Here is a 23,813-nt window from a genome sequence, read left to right as displayed (position 1 = left end):
AGGTCTTCCAAGCGGTATACTGTACTATCCTCTGGTGTCCAGTCGTAGTAATCCCTCTAATATCCGAACGCCCAATATCCGAACATCCCCACTAACCGGACATAATCGTCCCAGGATCCAACATTCCCAAAATGGTCTGAAAACTTGGGGGGGGGGGGGGACTAATTTTTCCTGCCCATAATTTGAACTCGCGGCACAGGACAGCTTTGTTGTGGCGCGTCATTCCTCTGACGTCCTATAGAGTGCCGCTTCATCCTCCCCACTTTCCGCCTGTCTCTTACCGCGAGTGCACGCTCGTCGTCATGGCTGCCCACGTGCTCGCTTTTGTGATGGTTCCTTACCTGCTGCAGGCACTCCTGCTGCTCTCAGGCCTCCTATTAGTGTGTGTGATGATGGCCCCGCCGCCTGAGAAGAGGAAGAGAGTGGTGTTGACTCTGGAGAAGAAACGGGAGATATTGGAGAAAGTAGATACGGGGTGGTCTTCTTCCCGCATCGTCCGCGAGTTCAACCTGGCCTGATCTACTTTGTTCGATATCAAGAAATCCCGAGACAAACTCATGCAGTACACGGCTGACTTCTCGTCGAGAAGCAAATGCAACGTGGAGAGGAAGGTGATGTTTACTCCCAAGTTTACTGAAATCGACAGCAACGTGCTGCTGGTGTGATGGTATGTGGAACGGAGCTGAAGGCTGCTGCTGAGAAGTTTGCCAGGCTTCACGACGCCCTAGACTTCAAGGCATCCGAGGGTTGGCTCTTCGCGTTCAAGTTACAGCATGGCCTTACCAGCCGTAAAGCTCATGGCGAAGCTTTGGACGCTAACGAGGATGGAGTTGACAAGTTTCGGCACAAGGTGAAGGGCTTGATCGACAGGGAGGGCCTCACTCTCGGTCAAGTCTACAATGCTGACGAAACTGGTTTATTCTATCGCTCTTTGCCAACGAACACTCTAGCCGAGGAGACGGAGAAGCGTGGACCTGGCCGCAGGCTCTCCAAGGAACGGATATCTGCTTTGTGTTGTGCCAATGCTAACGGCATGCACCGGCTTAAGCCCGTTATTGTTGGCCGTGCAAAGTAGCCTCGGTGTCTTCGTGGGGTGATGGATGTCCTTCCTGTCGTCTGGTACCATTCTTTGAAGGCATGGTTTACAGCCCAGATCTTCAAAGACTGGTTCCACCGCCACTTCATGAAGGAGGTCATCAATTACCAGACGAAGACATTGGGAATCCCGCACGACCAGGTAAAGGCCCTCCTTCTCCTTGACAGTGCACCTGCCCACCCGTGCGACAAGGACTTGGTGGCTGAGAATGGCCGGATTAGGTGCATGTTTCTGCCACCTAATACGACTGCTCTCATCCAACCAATGGACCAAGGAGTGATCGTGGCAACAAAGCGCCTATACCGCCGGAAGTTCCTGGACCAGGTGATGGTTGTTCTCGAGGACGAGGACGAGCGCAGGGAGGGACGGGACACGCGAGGCCAGCGGACTTTGGAAAACCTTCACCGCTACAACATCAAGTCTGCAATCTACAACTGGGCCAGTGTATGGAAGGAAGTCCCTGTCAAGACTCTAGAAAATGGTTGGTCTCGTCTGCTTCTCGGAACGGATGTGGAGTACGATTTTCTAGGGTTTGACGTGGATGACTTCCATGCACGGCTGCGTACGCATGGCGACGATGTTGATGTGGACAATGTGCGTGAGTGGTTGGATGACGACGAGGGCGATCCTGGGTATCAGACATTGTCTGATATCGAGATCGCGTCTTCAGTTGCAGGTGTCAGTACTGAGCTTGAAGATTCCGACAAGGACGGCAACGATGATGCAGACTCCTCTCAGCATGACACTACTCCAGCCATCCCCAAGCTGAGCGCACTCCGGGAACACCTAGAGTTCGTTCTTGACTACCTGGAACACCCGGACTGCGACAGGGAGATGGGGCCCTTGGGACTTGTGGAGGAAGTGTGTGCTTTCAGGCAGCGAATCATCAATCGTCGGTCCTTACGTCAATCAACGATTGACAGTTTTTTCAGGCCCGTGACCCCCGCTGTGCCCAGCCCTGGCTCCACTCCGTTGCCTCCCCAAGACAGGCCCTCATGCTCCGAGCCACAGCCCAGCACATCAGCCACGGTGGAATCACCGCTCGACGTGAGTTTGCGTCTGTCTTCAGAGTCGTCTGCAGTGGGTACGCCATCACCACGACCCAGCGACGCACCCCTAGGTCACCTGCCAGTGATACTCTCGGACTCTGACAGTGATTAAACAGCAAGAACTTCTCCACTAGACCACACAGGAATTTACAGTGTTGTATAGTGAAACAAACAGTGTGTTGTGTTAAGGATTTACAGTTGTGAGTGAAAAGACTAATTTGGAACAAAATTTAACATAAATAGACTTGTTTGTTTTTGCTTTAGAAAATGATTAGAAGAGTGGGAAAAGTTAAAGTGCAGAGTGCAACACTTAGTAAGTTACAATGGAGCATTAGTTAGACAAGAGTGCGCACTGTGAAGAGAATGGACTTCTGAGTGCGATTGATTAAGTTTAGTGCAAGACTTCATGAACAGTGTACTGGAAGTGCTTCAGGAAATCCTTCTTACTGTCAGAGTCCGAGAGGAGGCGGTTATTCATCGAGATGGCCATGGACTTGCTGTAAGTAGGCAGAATGTTTCATACTGTACTTTTTTCCATACTATACTTACCTCAAACACTTCACTTCACTCTTTAATGTCCTTTATTGGTGTGAATAGGGTGTTAGGAGCTATGCATGTGCAGTAGGAAGGTGTTTTTCTGAATTAGGCTAGGTTAGGGTCCATAAGTACCAGTCCAGGAGCCAGTAACCAGAATGTTTAATATTGTATGAACCTACCTCTAAACCCTCATTTTAGGCTTCTTTTGCATTTATTTCAGTCATTTATGTGCCTTATTGGTGTGATTTGGGTCTTAACCCGTCACATCCCGAGGTTTTCCGCACCTCCGACATCCCCCAATCCCAAGGTATTTTCGATTATTATTATTATTATTATTATTTTTTTTTTATTTTTTATTATTTTTTTTTTTTGGCTAAAACCTCCGCTTTTGGTGAGAAACATCGAAAATTCATAGAGAAATCACTCACCTGAGGTTTAAAATACTCAATCCAGGTAGGAGTTCCTCCTTACCTGACTGGGTTTTCTAACATGCTGGCACCAAAGAAAACGAGTTCTATGGGAGGGTAACTATTTCACACAACTCATAAACGGTATTTATTTATTTACTTGGTACGAATTTATATGTGGTATATTGGTTTTCAAGCAGTAATATAGGCATTATAAGCATTGTTTCACTCACTAACTAATCACCATACCTGACCTTTTTTGCCTCATTACCTGATCATTATTTCTGACTGTTTCTGCCTCTAATGCTATGTAAACTTTGTCCTCCACATTGTCATCGATTGGGGAATCACTCTGGCCCTGAATATCTTTACTGGCCAGGTCACTGGTAACAGGTGAATTGCCGAGACAATGGCGTGAAAGGGGGAGGGGGGAGGTTATGCGGTGTAAGGCATTGTCCCTGCTTGGCATCTTGTAGAGGAATAGAGGAAGGTGTCCCGTGTATACGTACGAAAAATCACGCGGGAAAATTGAAAATTGTGCAAATTAGGGACCTTGCAATTGCACAGCATACCGGTACGTCACCGGGACTGGCAAATGCAAATCGTTGCAACGTACCCATACGTCGACAGGACAGGGCGGGTTAAATAGGTGCTATGCATGTCCAGAGGGAGTTGTATAGGTGTTTCTCTGAGTTAGGGTCCATAAGTACAAGTCCATAAGCTGGTGCCCAATATCTGGACAGGACCAGTATCCGGACCTGCCTATGGCCCTATTACGTCGGATGTTGGAGGGATTACTGTATCTCCTTGGGTAGTGTTGTTCTCCCATTCTCTTTCCGTGCCTGAACCATCACAGTTCCCTCCTCTCCACAGAGCCCTGTATGCTTTCAACTCCAAGTGAAACTCTTTTTCTCAGATTTTATCCATTCTTGTAACTCCAAGAATTAGCTTTAGAACTTTCATTTCACATGCTTGGAGCTTAGTATTAGTCTTGCTGTTAAGAGGCCAAGCTTCGTGGCCTTAAATCAAGATTAGTCTCAGGATTGAAGTGTAGATGATCGTCCTAACTAACTTTGAAGGGTACATTTTTGTTTTTCAGGAGTGGGTATAATAAGTGGAAAAATTTGTTAAATATGCTGATTCTGTTGTGTAGCTCAAGGGACATATCGTGACATTTAATGAGAAGTTACTGAATCTGAACTCACATTGTTCAGTGATTTAAAGTAGTAATACCAGTACTGAATGGGAATATCGTGATGGTTGTGTGTAATGACACCCTTATTTGCAGCACTTGAGAAGCACAGGAAGGAACTCTCCAAGTTTGCTGAAGACCAACAGACACAGGTGGGTAGTTGACAATACTGTTCAAACAAATCCTTCAACCATCCCATCCTTATACGTTTAAGCTATACCAGTGGAGTGCATTTGTTCTAAAATAACAAAGAACCCTAACCTCCTTTACCTGATGACCAGATTTATTCATGTTGGAGGATCAGTTTGGCTAGTAACCAGGAATTCTTGCATGCCCAAAATGCTTGACTCCTCTAATTTCATGCAACCATGAATTGTTAATCATGTTGGAAGAAAGACCAAGCTCATTCAAGTGAATACAACTGTCTATACCTACCACATCATCATCCCAGTCCTAGTTCTTATCTAAGAGGATAGGTAAATTAGGATCCTGACACAAAGGCAAAGAATGATAAGGCATAGAAGTAAGAGCATTGTCAAATAGTGTAGCCTGAGCAGTGAAATGGGCCACAGTCATTTTACACACCATCCAAATGTTAAAAAAAAGAAGAAGAAGAAATGACTTTAAACATTCCACACAAACCACCACTCAGCAGTATGGAGTATTTTATATGCACAAATTCATAAATATCGAGTGAATTATAAAATGTAACATCATATTGAAGTTGCTTGAGTTTCCCTAATAATTCAGTAAGCTGAAAAAATGTTTACTCTGATATTACCTTTAATCTGATAGTACCAGCGGAATAAAGACTGAATCATTGTAGTAAATTAAATTATTAGGGTAGGTGGTGATGATCATCATCCACTCATTTGATGTTGTGTTACCTACTTCATCATTAGGTGACTTTTCACAAAATGACAAGCCTAATGGTTTCCTGTAACCAGGAAACCATTTACAACACTGGGTGGTAACCATATAACCTAATAATAGGGTGATTTAGAGCCTGTTATGGTACTATAGTGCCCCTGTTAAGTGTTAACTGGGTGGAGACACAAATACGGCATCCATCTTGGTACCAAACCTCTACACTCTTCCCCACACCTCACAGTGATGAGGCTTTGTCCACAGGAAGGCAATATTGGTTCACTGCATGGAATGGCCCCGCAGGGGTAACTGCTTGCAGTGAATGGGTGTGCTTGGTCAGACAGCCTGGAGTTGCTCTGCTACTACTGTAAATTATGATTCCCAGCATACTCTCTTACCACTGTACTTGTAAGCATCTTTACAGAGCAGGGTATTTGGGCATGGCATATTACAGCTACTGTACCTCAAACTATTCAACATTTTATTCCCAGATATTGATATTATCATCATCGTAATATTGTCATTTTTCGGTGAGTTGAGTACCAGTCAGATAACTCGAATGTCAACATAAATAAAAAAAGTGCCTGTATAAGAGGTGTGTGAGTGCTGAGTGTCCTTGAGGTTGTTTTGTCATTGTCATCCCCTCTTGAGGGCTCCCAGGTGACACCAAGATGTCCTTTGTATGTGGATCTCACAGTTATTTGCTTATTAATATCATCATCATCATCATCATCATCATCATCACCTGAACTCAAATTACCAGAAAAAAAAAAATTGTTTGTATAATTAGAGAAAATGTGTTCCTGGTGGTCTGGTTGTGTAAAGAACCCATTGAGGTAATGGCCATGTACTTTATACAGTGATTTGAAGCACCAAGAGGTAGCCAGAGTGTTTGGAGGGGCATAGGCCAGTCACCTGCTCTTAAGTGTTTTGGACTATGTTAGCACAGTTTCCAGTATCACAAAGGGTAATATAAGACTGGCTGTTACCAGTGTTGTTATATTTTCTTAACACTGGGTACCCTTATAGCGTGAGGAAGTGAGTCGAGCCCACTCGGCTGAGATGGAACAGCTGGAGGGCGAATGGCGCAATAAGTTGGACGTTCAGCATGAGAAGCATATGTGTGCCCTCCAGGACCTTAACACTCAGCACACTCACAAGGTAAACATACACTCATTTTAACATTATTTTGTGCACAGTAGTATCGTTTCGTTTTTAAAGGCTCCAACATGCCTGCATGCGTCGGCCTTGGTCACCTGATGGCGGCTTTCCATGCTGCATGATCCATTGCAGCCTCCCTTTTCAGTCCCTTAACCCTGAGGTCACACTTAATGACCTCGTCCCATGTCTTTCTCGGTCTGCCTCTCATAACCCCACCCCCAATATTAACACTTCTCACCTTCCTCACCCAATTATCATCCCCCATCCTCTCCACATGTCGAAACCATCTCAATCTACCTCTCCTCATCACAACACCAATACACTCCAGTCCCATCCTACCTCTCAACTCTTCCATCGTAAACCCAGCCCCCCCAGACCTTGCACGCAGGGACGCACTACACATCCACCTAATCATTGTCATTTCTGTACGTCTGAGCCGGCGAATATCCTCCTCCTTTACTGCCCAGGTCTCACTACCATACAGCATTACACTCCTAACACATGCTGCATACAAAGACCCCTTAGCACGTAGGGAGAGCCCTCTCAATGTCAGAAGAGGCAAGAGCTCCCTGAACTTCTTCCAACCACTTCTCACCCTAGCCACACCTCCAGCACACATGTCTCCCAAATAACAAAACTCTTCCACACAGTCAAGAGGTTCACCAGCAAGTTCAATCCTTCAACGCCTGACAATCTCCACCTGCTCTCCCCGACAAGCCGTACATATAAAATCAGCATTATCTTGCAGTCTACCTCTGATACCACTACATCTCTTGTGTACCCATTTATCACAAACACTGCACAAGATAGAATTACTTCCCACGCCCGTGTGGCAAACTGCACATGGCCACTCTCCATCGTCTTTGACAGTACCACCACCAACCCTAGATATCATCACATTTGTTTTATCTGCATTTACCCTTAAGCCCTTGTGCCCCATACCATCTCTTCACTTCCTAAACCTTTCCTCCACCTCCCTTTCGTTCTCAGCAATCAACACCAAATCATCAGCATACAACATCTCCCACGGGAGTCCATTTCTAAAGTCACATGAGAGGGCTTCAAGTACCATGATAAACAACATGGGACTCAAAACTGACCCCTGATGCACACCAACATTCACGGAAAACTCATCACTCAAAATCTCCATTCACTCTTACCTGGGTGCAAGCACCCACATACATAGCCATAACCACCCTAACCGGCCACTCCTCCAAGCCAAGCTTTCTCATTGCCCACTTCACCACCTCTCTAGGGACTCTGTCAAAGGCCTTTTCCAAGTCAGCAAAAACAAAATACAGATCCCTTCTCCTACCAATATATTTTTCCTGACGCTGTCAAACAATGAATATGGCATCAGTGGTCCCCCTGCCTGGCATAAACCCAAACTGCATCTCATCACTATTCACTCTTTCTCTAATCATACCTTCTAAAACTCTCCATTATTTGATCTAAAAGCTTTATACCTCTATAATTTCCTCTTTCCAGGGCATCACCCTTCCCTTTATACACATTTACAATTACACTCTTCAACCCATCATCTGGGACAACACTTTCATAAATAATCATATTTATCAGGTCAGTGACTAACCTCATTCTTATATCTCCAGAGGCCTTCAACATTTCGGTAGTCAACCCAAACACACCTGGTGCCTTCCCCACCTTCATCCTGCCTATTGCCTCACTCACAGTAGCAGCATCAATCAAAGGCCAAGGGCTAAACACTGGATCTGCTGGCTCCAAACCCTCCCTGTCCCAGTCAAACTCCTCATTCAACAAGCGTCTATAATGCTCTCTCCATGCATCTGTAATATCCTCACTGTTCACCACTACCCCTTCCTTCATCATTCTTTCCACACTGCTCACCTATAATATCCCAATTATCCTTTTTCATCTGATTTGCCACCTTAAATATTCATATTTTTCCTTTCCCCATGGTTTAGGTTATCAAGGAAAAGTCTCTGTGACTCAGACCTCGTCCTGTATGCCTCTCATCTAGCCGTACGCATGGCAGCCAAGTATTCCTCCTTGCTACCACCCTTCTTCCATTCCTGGAAAGCCTTCTTTTCTCCTTAACTGCAGCTTCTACACCCTCATCCCACCACCAAGTTACTTTATGTCTTGGTGGTCCTCTTGTCCAACCGCATGTTAATCAGTAACTCTCAAGAGATTGTTCTTGAGGACTCTGTACTGTTCATTAACGCCTCTGTCTACAGCTCCCTGTTCAGCCACCACTCTTATCTCGCTATGGAAGACATCACTTACTAATTGGTTTTACAGCTTCCTTATTTTCCTCCTAGGTACATCTATCTATCTATCTATTGCCAGACGCCTCACTCCCATTTGGGGTGGCCACAAACAAATCGCCTCCAAGCCGCCCTGTCCCCTGCCATTTCACTGCCCTGCTCCCAATTCACACACCCCTCTCTCATATACCTCTCCACCCCATCCCTCCATCTCATCCTCGGCCTCCCTCTCCCTCTTCCCCCCTCCACCTCACTCACATACACTCTCTTCGTCAGTCTTTCACCCTCCATTCTCTCCACATGGCCAAACCACCTCAGTGTGTTCCTCATAACGCTTCCTATCACATCCACATCCACACCACAACGCTCCTTTATATCCTCATTCGTCAGCCTGTCTCTCCATGTGACTCCACAGGCTCCTCTTAAATAACTCATTTCCACTGCTCTCACTCTTGACTTGTGTCCTTCCAACAACGTCCAGGCTTCACTTCCATACGTTAGAGTTGGTATCACAATACTGTACTGTCATGTAGTAACTTTTTCACTTCCATGCTCACTTCCCTGTTTCTTATCACTGCTTTCAAAGAACCAGCAACCTTTCTTCCTTGCTGTACCCTTTCAAGCACTTCACCCTCCAAGCCTCCATCCCTACTCATCACACTACCCAAGTAGTTAAACATACTCATATTTTCCAATTCCTCACCATCCAACCTCGCTGTACATTCACTGACTTCACCCCTCTCAGAGACCATCACTTTACTCTTCCCTACATTCACCTTTAGATTCCGTTTCTTACACACTCTCTCAAACTCATCCACCAAGCCTTGCATCTCCCCTTCGTCTTCACTCAACAACACAGTATCATCTGCAAACAACAGTACAGGGAGTTTCCAAACACTATCCTCTCTCACCAGGGCCACTCCAACATCCACTACCCTACCTTGTACCTCTTTTATTACCCCATCCATGTACAGATTGAACAACCATGGAGACATGACACATCCCTGTTTCAACCCAACTTTCAAAGAGAAAAATTCGCTTAGTTCACCATCCACACGCACTGCAGCCTTCGCACCATCGTACATACTCTTCACAGCATTCAACAACTTCCCATCTACTCCATATATGGGAAGTTGTTGAATGCTGTGAAGTATCCAGTATCCAGGTGCATTATAGTTCTCTGGCATTACTTTATTATACCCTAGTTTTTGTCATTGTTATTTTTTACTGTTAAGTAAAAGGTTATTGCTAAGTAGTGAGCATAGTCTTCTTCACCCAACCAGCAGTATGCAGGTGGTGTATATTCAGCTGTACAGTAATGTTGTCGTGTAGATAAGGTAACATTTTCTTTCATGCAATTTCCATAGCTCATCATTGAAGTAACGTTCATTCCAGTTATTATGCCACATAGTTTGAATGTGCTCAAAAAGAGGTTCATAATGGAAGTCACATTATTAATCTGTATTGATAAATTACAGTATATCCACAATTTTTTTATTATTTAGGATGCATATGACTTGTATGTGAGAGAGATTGTAGGACTGTAATAACAGACATCATCTTATTGCATACATCATCTTTAATGCTTGTAGGAATGAGGTAGGTTTGTAGGCCATGAGTCAAGTATGAAAGAAATGCAATAATGCACCTTTATTATAACTACTGTACCTTCAAGTAATTTTATTGTTTATGAGATACTTTTTGAACCAGGCAGCCCACATGTGACTTTCATTTACCGTTTCAGCAGAAGAGTTTTCTCATTAATCTGAATAAAGTTTCCTGGAGATCATAAGAATGTGAAGAAAAGTAATGTATGTCACTGGATTGAAGTGATTAATTTTCCTTTTTTCAACAGTTGCGTGAGCTTGAGTTGTCACGTCAAGCTCGAGAGAGAGAGCTGGAGGAGGCCAACTGCCGGCTGCAGCAGGACCAGGAGGCTCTCAGGGTGGAGTCCAGGAAGCTGCAGGAGACGCTCCTCAATGACACCGACCACCGCCTCTTGGCCGTACGCAAGATGTGCACCTCTCTCAAGAGCGAGGTGAGCTGCTGCATGGTTTGCTTAATAGAACCATGTAATGTATACAGTATATGGAAGTCTGGTGATCTAGTTGGTCAAGGCATTCCAACAAGATGTGGCCAATGATGGTTTAGTAGTGTATGGTGGTGAGGGACTATTCCTTGCATAAAATTAATGGGAGAATGATCAAGAATAAAGGTACAAGGATCTTGAATTGATGAAGGGTTTAGTGATGTAAATGAGAGAAAAGTTTAGAGTTGATTTTTTTATTACCTTTTCATCCCTGCTGTTATTATTATTATTATTATTATTTTTTTTTTAATGTGGCCTACATTTGTTACCTTCACATGATTCTGTTCAACTTAAGATAGATTCTTGAAGATCTTTCCCAAGTTCAAATAAATCATCCAGTGGTTAAAAAAAAAAAAAAAAAAAAAAAAAAAATGTGTTGAGTGAATGTTTCAGTTGATGATATGAAAGTCTTATCAGCTCAAGGGTGAGTTCTCTCTCCTGAGAGAGAGAGAACAGACTGAAGGAAGCAAAGATAAGTTACAGCTCAAGTTCAGTTTCAGCATTTGACTGAACACTTTATTAATACAGTATGCAGAGGGTGTATTGTCTGTCACAAATCAAGGTTTACATAATTTATGTTGAAAATTGACACTGCTAGGGTAGCGTACTAGTAGATACTTATACAGTACATGATTACTTCATACCCACCAGGGCATTTTTCCCTTGTAGAGTGTCACAAGTGAAGATTTATGTAGATAGAAACAGTGTCTGTCAGTACAGTATATACTTATTTATTTATGAATCCCATTATTGTAATGATCTTGAAAACAGTACTGCATTATCTTTTGGACTGTAAAGTATAGTATATTAATTCAAATCATAGGTAGTATTGGTGCTACCTATGTTAGTTTTCTGTAGTCATATGTTGTAGTATTACTGCTGCAGAGCATCTTACCCATACTTTGATATTACCTTAATATTCCTGCCCAAATTATCCCAAATTTATTTTCCATGTAGTATCCAATATAGTACAGCAGAGGTATTTCTAATTCTGTAGGTCTGTGTTTTGCCTTCCTACATTTTTTTTTTTTTTTTTTTTTTTTTTTTTTTTTTTTTTTGACACCATTTCATGCTTGCATAGGTTAGCTTTTTGTCTGATGGTTGCATTCCAAGCCACATGGTCTTCTGCAGCATTCTAGTAAGATACCATAACTCTGGGGCCCCTTCTACCGTAAGTACCCCATCCAGCATTTTCCTTGGTCTGCAAGTAGGGGCTGTCCATTTTTGAGTTTTAATGTTTTTGGACTGTGATAGCCTATCCCAGGAATTCTGTGCCCAGTACTTTGCTTTAGCAGTTTAGAATTTACTCTTGCCGTGTACCAGTATCATTACTCATAAAAATTTTTCTGTAGGTTGACTCACTGAAGACGGTTGTTGACATGAAGAACACAGAAATTCATGAGCTACGAGGAAGAGTGGTGGAGACGGAAAGGCTGGGCGGTGAGCTGGAGGCTGCCAGGGAGAGAGTCAGAGCACTACAGGCCAAGACAGAGGATCTACAGGCCCAGATGGAGAAGAGAGTACAGCAGGAGAGGTCAGTGGTCGTGGTAGTGTGGATGGAGTAGAGGTTGGGGTGAGGTAGTGTCCTCTTTTTTATCTTTTTGGAACCTGCCTCTGCTGATCTTCATGTGAGAATAAGAGTTAGCAGGATGATGATTATGATGCTGAGAAGGTGATGATAATGGGAAGATCACAGTGAGGTTAATGGAGGTGAGGGGAGAGGTTAGTCATGAGGGTTAGGTAATGTGGTTAAGGTGCTAGGGATAGCAGAGTAGATGGAGCACAAGTAAGAGGCTTTAGAGTTTGTGAGGCTCTTTCTCTCTCTTGTTTCCCTACCTTACCTTATCTTTAGGTTGGAGTAAAAGGCAGGATGAAAAGCAGAGATAATTTCAAACTCGGATGCTTTCATCCAGCAAATTTCAAGCTTCACCTCATTGTGTGTGTGTGTGTGTGTTTTTTTTATGCGAAGAAGAAGGAGCCAAAGGCCGCAAGCCCGCAATTATTGTTCCTTCCAAGAGTAAAACAAAATACAAGAGAGAGCCAAATTCAAGATCCGATCATTTCGAGTTGCTTGGACACACTGCGTTTGAAAGACTGGAGATCATAGGAAGCAGGAAACATAGACAGAGGGAGACAGTTCCAGAGTTAACCTGTTGCATAAATGAAGGACTGGGATTAACAGTTAACTCTTGCATTAGAGAGTTGGACAGAAAAGGGATGAGAGTTTGCTGCTAGACGGGTTTGAGGGTCACTGTATTGTCTTGTAGCAGCTTCTTGACATCCATGCTTTCCTCCCTGTTCCTTTTCACTGCACACACTGTATCTGCAACCCTCCTTCTTGACTGTACTCTTGCTCACACTTCCTCCATTAAACTTCCATCCCTTTTTATGTACTGAAAGTACTGTATGTTTATTGTTAGGATGAGTGGTTTTATATATATTTTTTGATGTTTTATTTTTTTTTTATTTTTATTTTTTTTTTACTTTTTTACCAGATTAGTATCATGTTCTTTGTAGTTTTATTATTTTTCTATGTTTTTTGGCAGTAGTGACCTTTGATATATTTCCTATTTAGGTTGCTTAATCATCCAGCCTTAACTTTTTACTCATCACCTACCATCACAACAGACACCTGGTAAATGAGCACCGACAACTGCTAGAGACGTACCAGCGAGAGTCCAATGCCAACAAGCGTCTCAGCCTGGAGAACGAGGAACTGGCTTGGAAACTGAGGCAGCGAGAGGAGATAATGTCCACCTCCATGCCATCCTCCACGCTGGGTATGTATGTTTGTGTGTGTGGTGGACCGTGTGTGTACTGTACCATATCTGTGTATGTGTGATTTATGTATGGGGACAAAAGTTTAGTCAATATTTTGCTTATATTGCTCACATTCTCTCCTCCACTGGCTAACTTTCCTAAGCTAAGGGAGGTATGGTGTGTTTCTCTGCCCATAAATGATTCTCTTTGACTTGTCACAGAAGAATATGACAGATATTCCGTGAGAGTAGACACAGTGGAGTAACAGGCAGACTTTTGTCCCTGACTTCACATGAGTCAGCAGGTTACAGACTTGGTTGTTGCATGTGACAGAATCTGCAGAGCACCAGAATTAAGTCAAAACCGGCAACCCTGGGGGGGGGGGGAGATAATAAAGCATACATAGTCCCTGCTATAAGTAACGTATTTTCATTCTCATTTTTGGTATTAAGGTCACAGTAAATGTAAGAAAATGGGCCTCTTAATATTTCACATCTAATCGTAAACTTGATTTATTCAGTTTCCCCAGTTTACAAAACCAATAGTATGAAAAAGATTTTGATTACAGTACTGGAATATACCTGTGGCATGTAATGAGGACTTGCTGTACTGTACACAATTAAGGAAGAAAAGTAACCGTTGCTGTCAGTTTTCCTTTATCAGTTGCTCATGGAATGGAATTTTAAATTATTGAGTTTTTCTTTCATTTTAATGCTGCAAATGAAGTTCAGAGTTGGTAAACATCAGTACAAGCACTCCTCATTAAAAGTCAAGGATGTCTTTCAAAATATCACAACTTTTCCATACACTTGATGCTGTAATCCTGTTACTGGCAGGCCACTTACACTACATAGGTAGCAGTGAAATAATAACCACTTCACCTTGATAACCTATTGTTTATTTTAGTTTTGCTAGCATTAGAAATTTATGTTTAAGTTTGGAGACTTTTCTAAGTGGAGGAGTTAGATAGAGCTTTTATTAATCTCTGTCATACAAAAATTTTTTTGTTAAATACAGTTGTATGGAGTAACAAGAATAAAGTGAGAAATTACTTCCTTAAGCTGAGAAGTTAATAGGTAGTTTTTCTTAAATTTACTTTTGATATAGTAGATAAAGAGCATCAAAAAAGGAGACAAGAGGGACTTAACCCTATCAGGTTTCTGAGCCAGGCACATTATATCTGTGCTAGAGTCAGCCACTCTCTCATTGACTCACATCTTCTTGGCACGATATTTTTCTTTGATCCCCCTATGTAAATATACTTCTCATGACAGACTGTTGGTTTTGGTGTCATTTTAAATCTGAATAGTTGTACTTTGTCGTAGTATGTTCAAAAAAGGAAATCAAAGAAAATGTCAAAATGACGAGTTGAAGTTAGGCAAAAACCACAAATTTTATACCATGCCGTAGAAAAAAAAAAAAAAAAATGAAGATATGTAAATCTAGTTTAAACCATGCAAAACTATGGTAAATTACCTTTACATTGATATATAGAATATGGTAATTTTTGCATTTTATTGTGTGGTAAAGCAAAAGGAAGGAGATGCACAATTTTATTTCAGTCTCGTCCGCATATTCGCTTCGCAATCTTTTTCTTTGATCGATCAGTGTAAATACACATTTTATGATGGGGTGCTGGTTGTGGTGTTATTTTGAAACTGAACAGTTGTACTTTATCGTAGTATGTTCAAAAAACGAAAACAAAGAAAATAAAAGTCAAAGTGACGAGTTGAAATTAGGCAAAAACCAAAAATTGTATACCTTGCTGTAGAAAAATTTTCACCAAGAATAAAGTGATAAAGAAATAAAGCCATTAGTCAGCCCAGCTGTACAGTACCCACCATGCATAGAGCAACCATTTCATGACATCATGCTCGAGTCTCTTTGTTATGGTGCTTAAACACGATTTATGGTAAATATTTTACAAAAGTTTCTTAAAATGACGATTAAAAGTGTCATCCGAATCTCTGAGGTTGGATTTAAATGATGATCAAAATTGTCATCGGGGTCTCAAGAGGTTAAAGGGTTCTTTTTGCCAATTTTTCCATTGCCAAGTGATGTCTAATTGTTGTGCCAGGGTGGAAGGTTACCATATTTAGCATAATTATTCAGTGTCAGCAGTGTGTTGTGTTGTATTGTCAGCCAGTTTATCACAATTTATTAACAATTCATCTTATGATCTGAGCATACTGTACAACTTGATAATGATGTGTTTGTCAATGTGTACTCCATTTTTCAGTACCAATAATTTCTTGTATTTTGAATGCTATTTGACATCCACATAAGAATGGTACCATACCCCAGGGAGATAGAATTCAGAGGCTGTAGACATTATGTTTCGTGAAAAATGAAATGATTTGTATATGTGTTAGGTACATCATTGTCATCATCATTATCATCAGTTCATTATTATTTTCATCCCACTTTCTGAGGCATGGTTTGGGTAGCATACAGAAACTAGACAAGGAAACCAAAACAAGATAAAAAAAAAAAAAGTAAAGAAAAAAAAGAAACAGTGAAATGGTCCTACACTGATTCATTGACTGTGCTGGCTTTCAGTATCAATGGCTTCATCCCACAAACCACAAAGTATTCTCAGCAAATTGTTTCATGAAAAATTGTAGGCAATAGGCTATAGCTTAGAAATTCTGGTGTCAGTTAAAAGTTCACAGTTCCATGCAGACTTCATCCATTCATGTACTTACTCTTTGCATCTTCATCTTCTTCCCTTTCTGTCACTCATTCATTCAATATTTCCTTTGCTTTTTTAACTTTCAAGCACCTCTCTCTCTCTCTCTCTCTCTCTCTCTCTCTCTCTCTCTCTCTCTCTTTTTTGTGGTAGTACTTTATAACATCTTTCTCTTAAAGATGAATGTTCTTCATGCACCTGTGCTTTTCTTAATTATGAAATAGTGAATGAGAATGTAAGTTTAGTGTACCCAGTGGTATGTTGATTCTCTATAATATTTTTCATGAATTTATGGTAAGAATTCATTATTTCTTGTGCTTATTCACAGTATTACTTCAAAATACTTTCTTGGCCAGTTGTCATTCACCTTTACAGGAGAGATACATAGATTCGTAATCAGTATGATACAGGGTCAGCAAGAATTACAGAGTCACGTGCAGTAGTAAGGAGAGTTTTTCTGTAGGTTCATATCCATTTGAGTCTTGATCATTACAACAGCATATCAAAACTCCATCTTATTCATGGGCAGTACAACTTAAGTTTCTGAGTTTTTTTCCCTTCCATATTCTTGAAGATGTTTTAATGTTATAACCAAGAATGTTTTTCACCCGAAAGTATGTTGTGTTCACCCTTACTGTTTTTATGTTAACAGTGGTTGTTTGATGTATACTGTATTAATTCTTGTATGTGTAGGCAGGACTGACGGTGACTTACCTCCTCTCTATATATGTGATGGACACATTTAACCCCAACAGTTTTCAGGCAGGGTTTACTGTGTTGTTGGTCCTCACTGGCTCCCCCCCTCCTGTGTGCTCCCAGCAGGATGTTTTTGCTTCCTTTACGCTGGCTTTTGCTGCATGTGCCTGCCTCCACAGCAAGGTCTTATGCATGAAGTCTTATCCAAAGCACAAGGAATTTTATATATAATGACCTTTTTTTTTAAGGCTGTAAATTCATGATATTGGCAATGATAACTTTACAGGACAGGTAATCATTGGCATTACTTCCACAGGAAGGACTGTACTTTTTTAAAATTTACTGATTTGGAAAAACTGGAGAAGCTGAGGTAAATTTGTGACTATGAGGTAGTTCTAAGTTGTAATTTTGAATAAAATGTACAGTACTGTAATGGTAAGTTTCAAAATACTGGTAAGAGTAAACAGTAAATGTACCATGTAACAGCCGGTGCTATAATATCCCTTGCAAGATAAAATGATATCTTTGGATAATGCTGGGCAATGCACATGCACCTTTGTTGCCGATGGTCAGACCAGAACTTATAAACACTCTGTTGACACAAAAACCTGAATAAGTCTATCAGTATTCCCTCGTGGATAGAGAACTCACAGGAATCAATGTGTCTGGCAAGTAACTCATGCATGATTGGAACTATTTAAGCTTGATGCTAATAGATGTTAGTGCTGTTATTTATTAGCCACTTAACCCGAGAAGCTTTGCAACCACAAGGAGGAAAAATAGCATAATTCAAACAGAACATGTCAGTTAAAGGACCAAGATTGTTTATAATATTGTTATATTTTGTAAGTTTTATATACTAACTAACTGGTAGGAATACTGAATATGAAAAATATATTATTCAACAACTTGACACCTAATTGTCAGTTAAATGAATCCTGGTGTTATTAACTTACTTTTTATAGATCATATATTTAATAAATATTTTCACTGTCTCATATCCTCCTGAAACCTTTGCACAAAAACTGCAGTAATGATGTGATTTGTTTTACAAATAAACTTTCTGTAATAAAAACCAGCTAGTTTTCACTACAGTAGCTACTGGTATATTGTTTTTCACCAAAGCACTTGAGGCCCTGATTAAAGTACATTAATTACTTGAAAAACGTTTCTCAACCCATTTCATCAAATAGACACATTTTTTTCTACGAAACCCTTGTGTATAGAACTGCCAAGGGCCCCATAGCTCAAATAAATTTAAAACCAACTCAGTGCGTGCGTTGGTAGCCCATATTATATCGACCTGATCCGCCCCTGCCCCTCTGGTCTTACCACTCGGCCTGCACCTCACACCCGGGTCACCTTTTACAGATCTTGTGAGCCGCGCTGGCCCCCCTCGGCACCAAGAGGGGGCGGTGTCCCCTCAGGCTGCCCCACGATCCCCAAGGTACGTAACCTCAGCACCCACCCACCCACCCTCACAGAGTCCTGTGCATTGAGAATGACAAGAAATTATGGTTCATAGTCTTAACCTTGTTACTAAAAGGTTTGCATTTTATTCATGCTGTTTCCAGATTACTTTATTTGGCATTGGAAATACTTGGGAATGGAAGGGTTAGATTATAATCTTTTTCAACTCCTTCACTATGAGGGTTTTTCATGAGCTAAATTAAGTCCTTTGATAGTTCCAAGAATAAAATGAAAATTGTGGCATTATACCGAATGGATTAAAACAGTATGCAAAGATGTAGGCAAGCCCCAAATTTCTCACATTGTTTTTGAAACTGGAGAGTAAAGCATGTTTAACTTCTCTGCCTGGCTGCTGAATGCACTGTGTAGTGTGGCATGCTGGCCAGACATTTCAAATACTCTGAGGGCTTGCATACACAGTCTTACGGTTTGAAGAATGTGACCCTTTAATTCTTCAAGATAATGGGAGTCACAAACTGTATAGCAGTCCTGATTTAATGTTGATAACTGGAAATTATTTTATTATTATTATTTTCTTTTTTTTTTCCCCCACTAAAGTACAGTTTCATACTTGGCTGGAATTGTTATATCCCAGTTAGGATCCTGATAACAGTCGTGAGTGGAGTAAAAACATACCCTCACTCTTTTGACCCCTCCTCACCCCACCAACACCGCCTGGCATTATAGCACATCAAGAACAAGAAACAATTTTTGTTTTGCATCCACTTGTTGACACGTCACTTTTGCATGTCACCCTAAAACACCCACCTTGTATTTTTGTAATTTCTTCCTCATGTAGTGTATTATATTGTTTTGTTAGTATATTTGTAATTTCTGTGTGTTTTGTGCTTTAATTTTCTTTTTAAGTTTGTTTTGTATACTGTTATCAAAATTTTTAGAGTTATTATTTTATTGATCAGTACAGTAGTGTGTAGAAATCAGCGCTTTTTAATTGGCAATTTTTTGTATGAAAAATACGTTCCCAAATATGTTCTGTACATATTTAACTTATATTGACATTTCCTGATATGAGAAGTGCATTTCAGAATATCTGTTTTATAATAACATTCATTTAGCAAGATAGAAAGCTTGTACATATAATATAAAATTTAAGTCATAAATTGAAAACAGTGTAGGTTTTAGATTGATAACAGAATGTTGAAAATTTAACAGACATTATCATCTATGGGGATATTTATTAGGATAATTTAAGTAAGAAAGTACCATACAGTAATCTGATGTCTTAGATTATTATGTAGGTATTAGTTGCTTATTAGCTCTTATGGGTTTTCAAGTTTTTTTCTATTTATATTTGGAAGTTAATTTTGTATTTCATGATGATTTTGACTTTATATACCTTTAGTGTACTTTCTTTTCCTAATCCTAATATTGTATGTCTCCTTGAAGTGACAGTGCATGAAAATTACTCAACTCTGTACTACAGTGGCAAGATTTCATTATTAATTGTTGGCATCAATGCATTATATACCTGTGGTCTGGTAGGGACAAATTAGGACTGTAAACATAGTCACCCTAGGACTCAGACATTAGTATTTGTTCCAGCTTTGGCCATGGCTTATGTAGCTCATTGACTGTTACGCATATGTCACTTGTCAGATTAATGACCTCCTTGTTTGGTATTGTGTTTTAGGCACCATAGCGTATATTATAGAAAAATAACCTTGTTGGGGGATCAACTAAGCAGGTAAATTGTAAGTCTGTTATGGTGTGTTTGTCTTAAAAACATATATGAAGTGATGAACATGGTCAATATCATTTTTCAGGGTAGCTGTGCGATCGCCCTCGGGGAAGATCTCGCCTTCCAAATGTGAGGCGAAGCGGAGGTCACGCTTGGGGTTGTCTCCTGAGGCTAATGTGGAGGGGGACGAGAGGCTGGAGGAGGTCTCATTCGAGTCCCCCCCTCCATCGCCATGCGTCAAAGCGGTGGTGGAGAAGTCTAACTCAGTCTCCTTCATCCTAGACCTCAATGACTCCCAATCCGATGATAGTTTTTTAGACCTGCCTCCTTCCCCGAGACCACGACCTCAGAGGACAGCTTCACTCAGTGCTGCAGACCGCCCTCGTACACCAACACACATACGGAGAGTCATACACAACAACCGAGCTAATAGCCTCAATAGAAATTGTGTACTTGGGGATGCCAAGCCAAAGGATATGAGTAGAAAGCCAAAGGAAATGAATGGGAAAGGGAAAGACTTGCGCGAGAAGCCAAAGGAGTTTAATGGGAAGAACCTTGAAGTCAATGGCCGACCAGGATCAAGACGAACAACCTCAGAGAGCAGCGATGCTGGGAGTGAGGTGGAGAGAATATCACCAACAGGCCTGGCTTGGACAGTCCCAGTTCACCAGCCAAAATCCCCAGTCAAAATGGGTCCCCACAATGGGTCCCCAGTTCGTAAACGGATGGAGCATCACCTTTTAGAAGACCCTGATGAGGATGAATATGAAGAAACTCCAAGTGGAACTCACCAGTTCATTGAAGTTGGAGGACTCACAAGTAGCTCAGAGGCTGCAAGTGATTCTGAGCTCTCCCAGTGTGACATAAAAGAGGGCTCACTGACTGACTCTGACAGTGACAGCTGCGACAGTGAAAGACATACACAGAAGGGCAACCTAGGCCACAAGTCTGGTCCCTGGTGTCCCAAAGAAGGAGCTGGTGAGGCGATGATCACTGATGAGTTACTAAAACAGTATGCCAGTGAGCAGATCTCAGTCGATGGGCTCCCTTTGGCAAAACGCAATGGCCGTAGACGACTACCCTCTGCTCCGTCATCGGATTCAGATGGGAACGTAACACCTCACAACGAAGGGAATAATGATGTCAGCTGGTCTGAAGATGTGGATATCACTTCAAGCTCTGAAATTCATGAGCTGTGATGAGGCACAGAATAAATACACCCTCACGACCGATTACTGACGAACGACTGCGAACGACTCACTGCCACAGCTTTGTAACTGGCCATGACCTCAGTTGTAAGCCTGCAATTGATGATGCAGTTTTGTGACATCATTAATTGCAAGGAACAGCTTATATATATCTTGGTTCTACTAGATGCAAATATTATTTTAGCTAGAAGGAAAGTTGCTTGAGAATGTATATAAATGGCATACTTTATTGTTAAACCTAAAAACTAATAGAAAATGCCATTATTTTGAGGATTTGTGTCATGGCCTGTTTGTGTTGTGTTATTTTCTAGTCAAGCTGTCTCATTTCAGAGAAGAAATCTAGATACACTCCCCTATATCTCCCTAACCTTGCCTTTTCTTGGCTGACATTACCAGAGCAGTGACAAGAATGGGAAAGGAAATCTAGGAAAAAACAATGGTAATACTGGCACAGTAAAGCAGTTGAAGTAACCCCATGTGTTGTCTTGATATTACACTGAAGGTTTATAGAATATCATATGAGTGCTTGGCCTTTTCATGTCTGCTGGATGCATGAATGCTGCAGATCTCGTGCAACTTTGTGATTCGTTGAGCAAGAGTGGGACTTGTCTTTCTCAGCGTTCCAATTGCCACTGTGTCACTAAGCAATAGGTTCGCTGTCACGGGAGTTTATATTTTGCCTTATCAGTCTCATGTTGGCTTGGACACATCTTGTGGCATCATATGGAACCCTTTGATCTGATATACTTTTTATTTTATTCTTACAACCTTCAGACAGTATTGTTTAGCTTAGGAGGGACTGAAATTGAGGCGTTAGATACAACCTGCTCAGAATGAGATATTTCCTAAGCTGACTACCATCATTTGGAAGTAGCAAGAATAAAATAAATTACTCATCAGGCAGAAGGGGTTAAATGTACATGCCATTCTGGTGAGAGTGTATATTTATCTGCAAGAATTGATGTAGATCCACTGTGCTGAGTTAAGTACCAGCTACAGGTACATTAACAAAATGGTTGTATTATAGGCAGTTGGTTGTAAATAAGTATCTGTGTAACACTGAAAATACACTACAGTATAAATATATACATTTATATATATTAACTCACACTTCTGTAAAGTTACTGGTAGGAGCATAGAAGATTTACAGATTTAAGTAAAGAGCTTACTGGTATATCCTATCAAGGTTCTGGAGTCCCTGTAACTTATTGTGTGCACAATGAAGAAGCACAAAGTTTGTTTATTTGTTATTGATATACAACAGGATGATAGTTCAGTTGAAAAGAAGGTCAGGATGTAAAAATGGCCCATTGAGGTATGTAAAAACAAGCCTCTTATATTACATATGCCTTTGAGTTTTCCATACACTCCCAGTCTTTTCCATCACTTACCATTTGTATCATTATCAGTGGTAATGGCATAGCTTATTCCTTGTTACCCCTTGCAAGGTGTTGGGGCTAAAGTTGATGCTAGTGTAGACCAGAACATTAATGACTGACTTGTTCCTGTTGTTGCATCCTGTGATTGAAAAACTTTTTGTTGCCTCTTGGGTATTTGAATCAATACGTAAAGCACATGAATTTCACCCTAACTAGTCTTCTGGGTCATTAAACTACCAGATATCTTTATCAGTATCAACATTTTGGATTATATTGTAGGTAAGATGGTATTAAGAGGATTATACAGTAGTTCAGGGTGAGAAATGAACAAAACATTAACTTCACTCACTTTGCATATACAGTACAGCAAATATGTCTGTGGATTATATGGTAGTTAAGATGGTATTAAATATAGATTATACAGTAGTTCAAGGTGAGAAATAAACAAATCATTAAATTCACTCACTTTTCATATACAGTACAGCAAATATGTCTGTCAGTCACACTTTCTGGTTTCCTGTATCTGATAAATCTGGCAAGTGATGGTGAGTATGAGAGAACTAGCGTCTGGATTTCCGATTTTGGCCGCAACTGTATGCAGGAACTAACACGTTTATATGCAATGCGGTGCCATGTGATATCTGTTTTTCTAATATAAAATCCAGTATTCAAGGGCTATTTTACTCTACCAATAAGACATGTTCTTTGTAACCAAGGGGACTCATCTACCCTCAAAGGCTTGTTTAAATCCATGAATCTGGGAGATGTCCTTTTTATTTTATTCTTGCTGCCACTTGATTGTGCTTAACTCTGGGAAGGCCTTTTGTAGAACAAGATTTTTGAGAGGAGGTCTGGAAGATGAGGATGAGGATGCTAGTAGTCCCTTCACTGTGAAAGGTTTCCCCAGAGTTTAATAAAATTGTGTATAGGTAGCAGGAATAAACTACAAAGGACATCAGGCAGACTCAAGATGTAAAACCACCCTCATGGGCTTGTTTAATTTACCTTCATGGGATTAACTCCTTGAATACAGTGACTTTTATATATATATATATATATATATATATATATATATATATATATATATATATATAATATATATATATATATATATATATATATATATATATATATATATATATATATATATATATATATATATATATACAGTATATTCTTGCTACCTCTACACGATATTATTCATCCTGTGGTAGGAACTGTCAGTCTCCCTGGACCTATTCTCAGCTAAAGAAAATTTTCTGGTTTTA

General features: G+C 40.8%; 1 protein-coding gene across 4 annotated transcripts in view; it reads left to right on the top strand.

The window, feature by feature from the left end:
* The window catches only part of LOC145408474 (uncharacterized), a 398,402-nt gene extending 374,795 nt beyond the window's left edge, over positions 1 to 23,607 (top strand). For 3 of the 4 annotated variants that reach the window (XM_080279207.1, XM_080279208.1, XM_080279206.1), the window contains 7 exons: positions 4,378 to 4,433; positions 6,178 to 6,309; positions 10,411 to 10,593; positions 11,997 to 12,178; positions 13,273 to 13,424; positions 18,161 to 18,236; positions 20,044 to 23,607. In XM_080279207.1, the coding sequence (XP_080135333.1) occupies positions 4,378 to 4,433; positions 6,178 to 6,309; positions 10,411 to 10,593; positions 11,997 to 12,178; positions 13,273 to 13,424; positions 18,161 to 18,236; positions 20,044 to 21,157 (1,895 nt within the window). In that variant the 3' untranslated portion in view covers positions 21,158 to 23,607. The remainder of the gene's footprint in view (positions 1 to 4,377; positions 4,434 to 6,177; positions 6,310 to 10,410; positions 10,594 to 11,996; positions 12,179 to 13,272; positions 13,425 to 18,160; positions 18,237 to 20,043) is intronic. The other variant, XM_080279209.1, reaches the window with a different exon arrangement.
* Positions 23,608 to 23,813: the final 206 nt, after the last annotated feature.

The sequence above is a fragment of the Coenobita brevimanus genome, chromosome 77 (assembly GCF_032717465.1).
Source record: "Coenobita brevimanus isolate Jiangsu-jjx chromosome 77, ASM3271746v2, whole genome shotgun sequence".
Lineage (NCBI taxonomy): Eukaryota > Metazoa > Arthropoda > Malacostraca > Decapoda > Coenobitidae > Coenobita > Coenobita brevimanus.
Note: the sequence above shows the minus strand (reverse complement) of the source record. Positions and strands in the feature narration are given on the sequence as shown.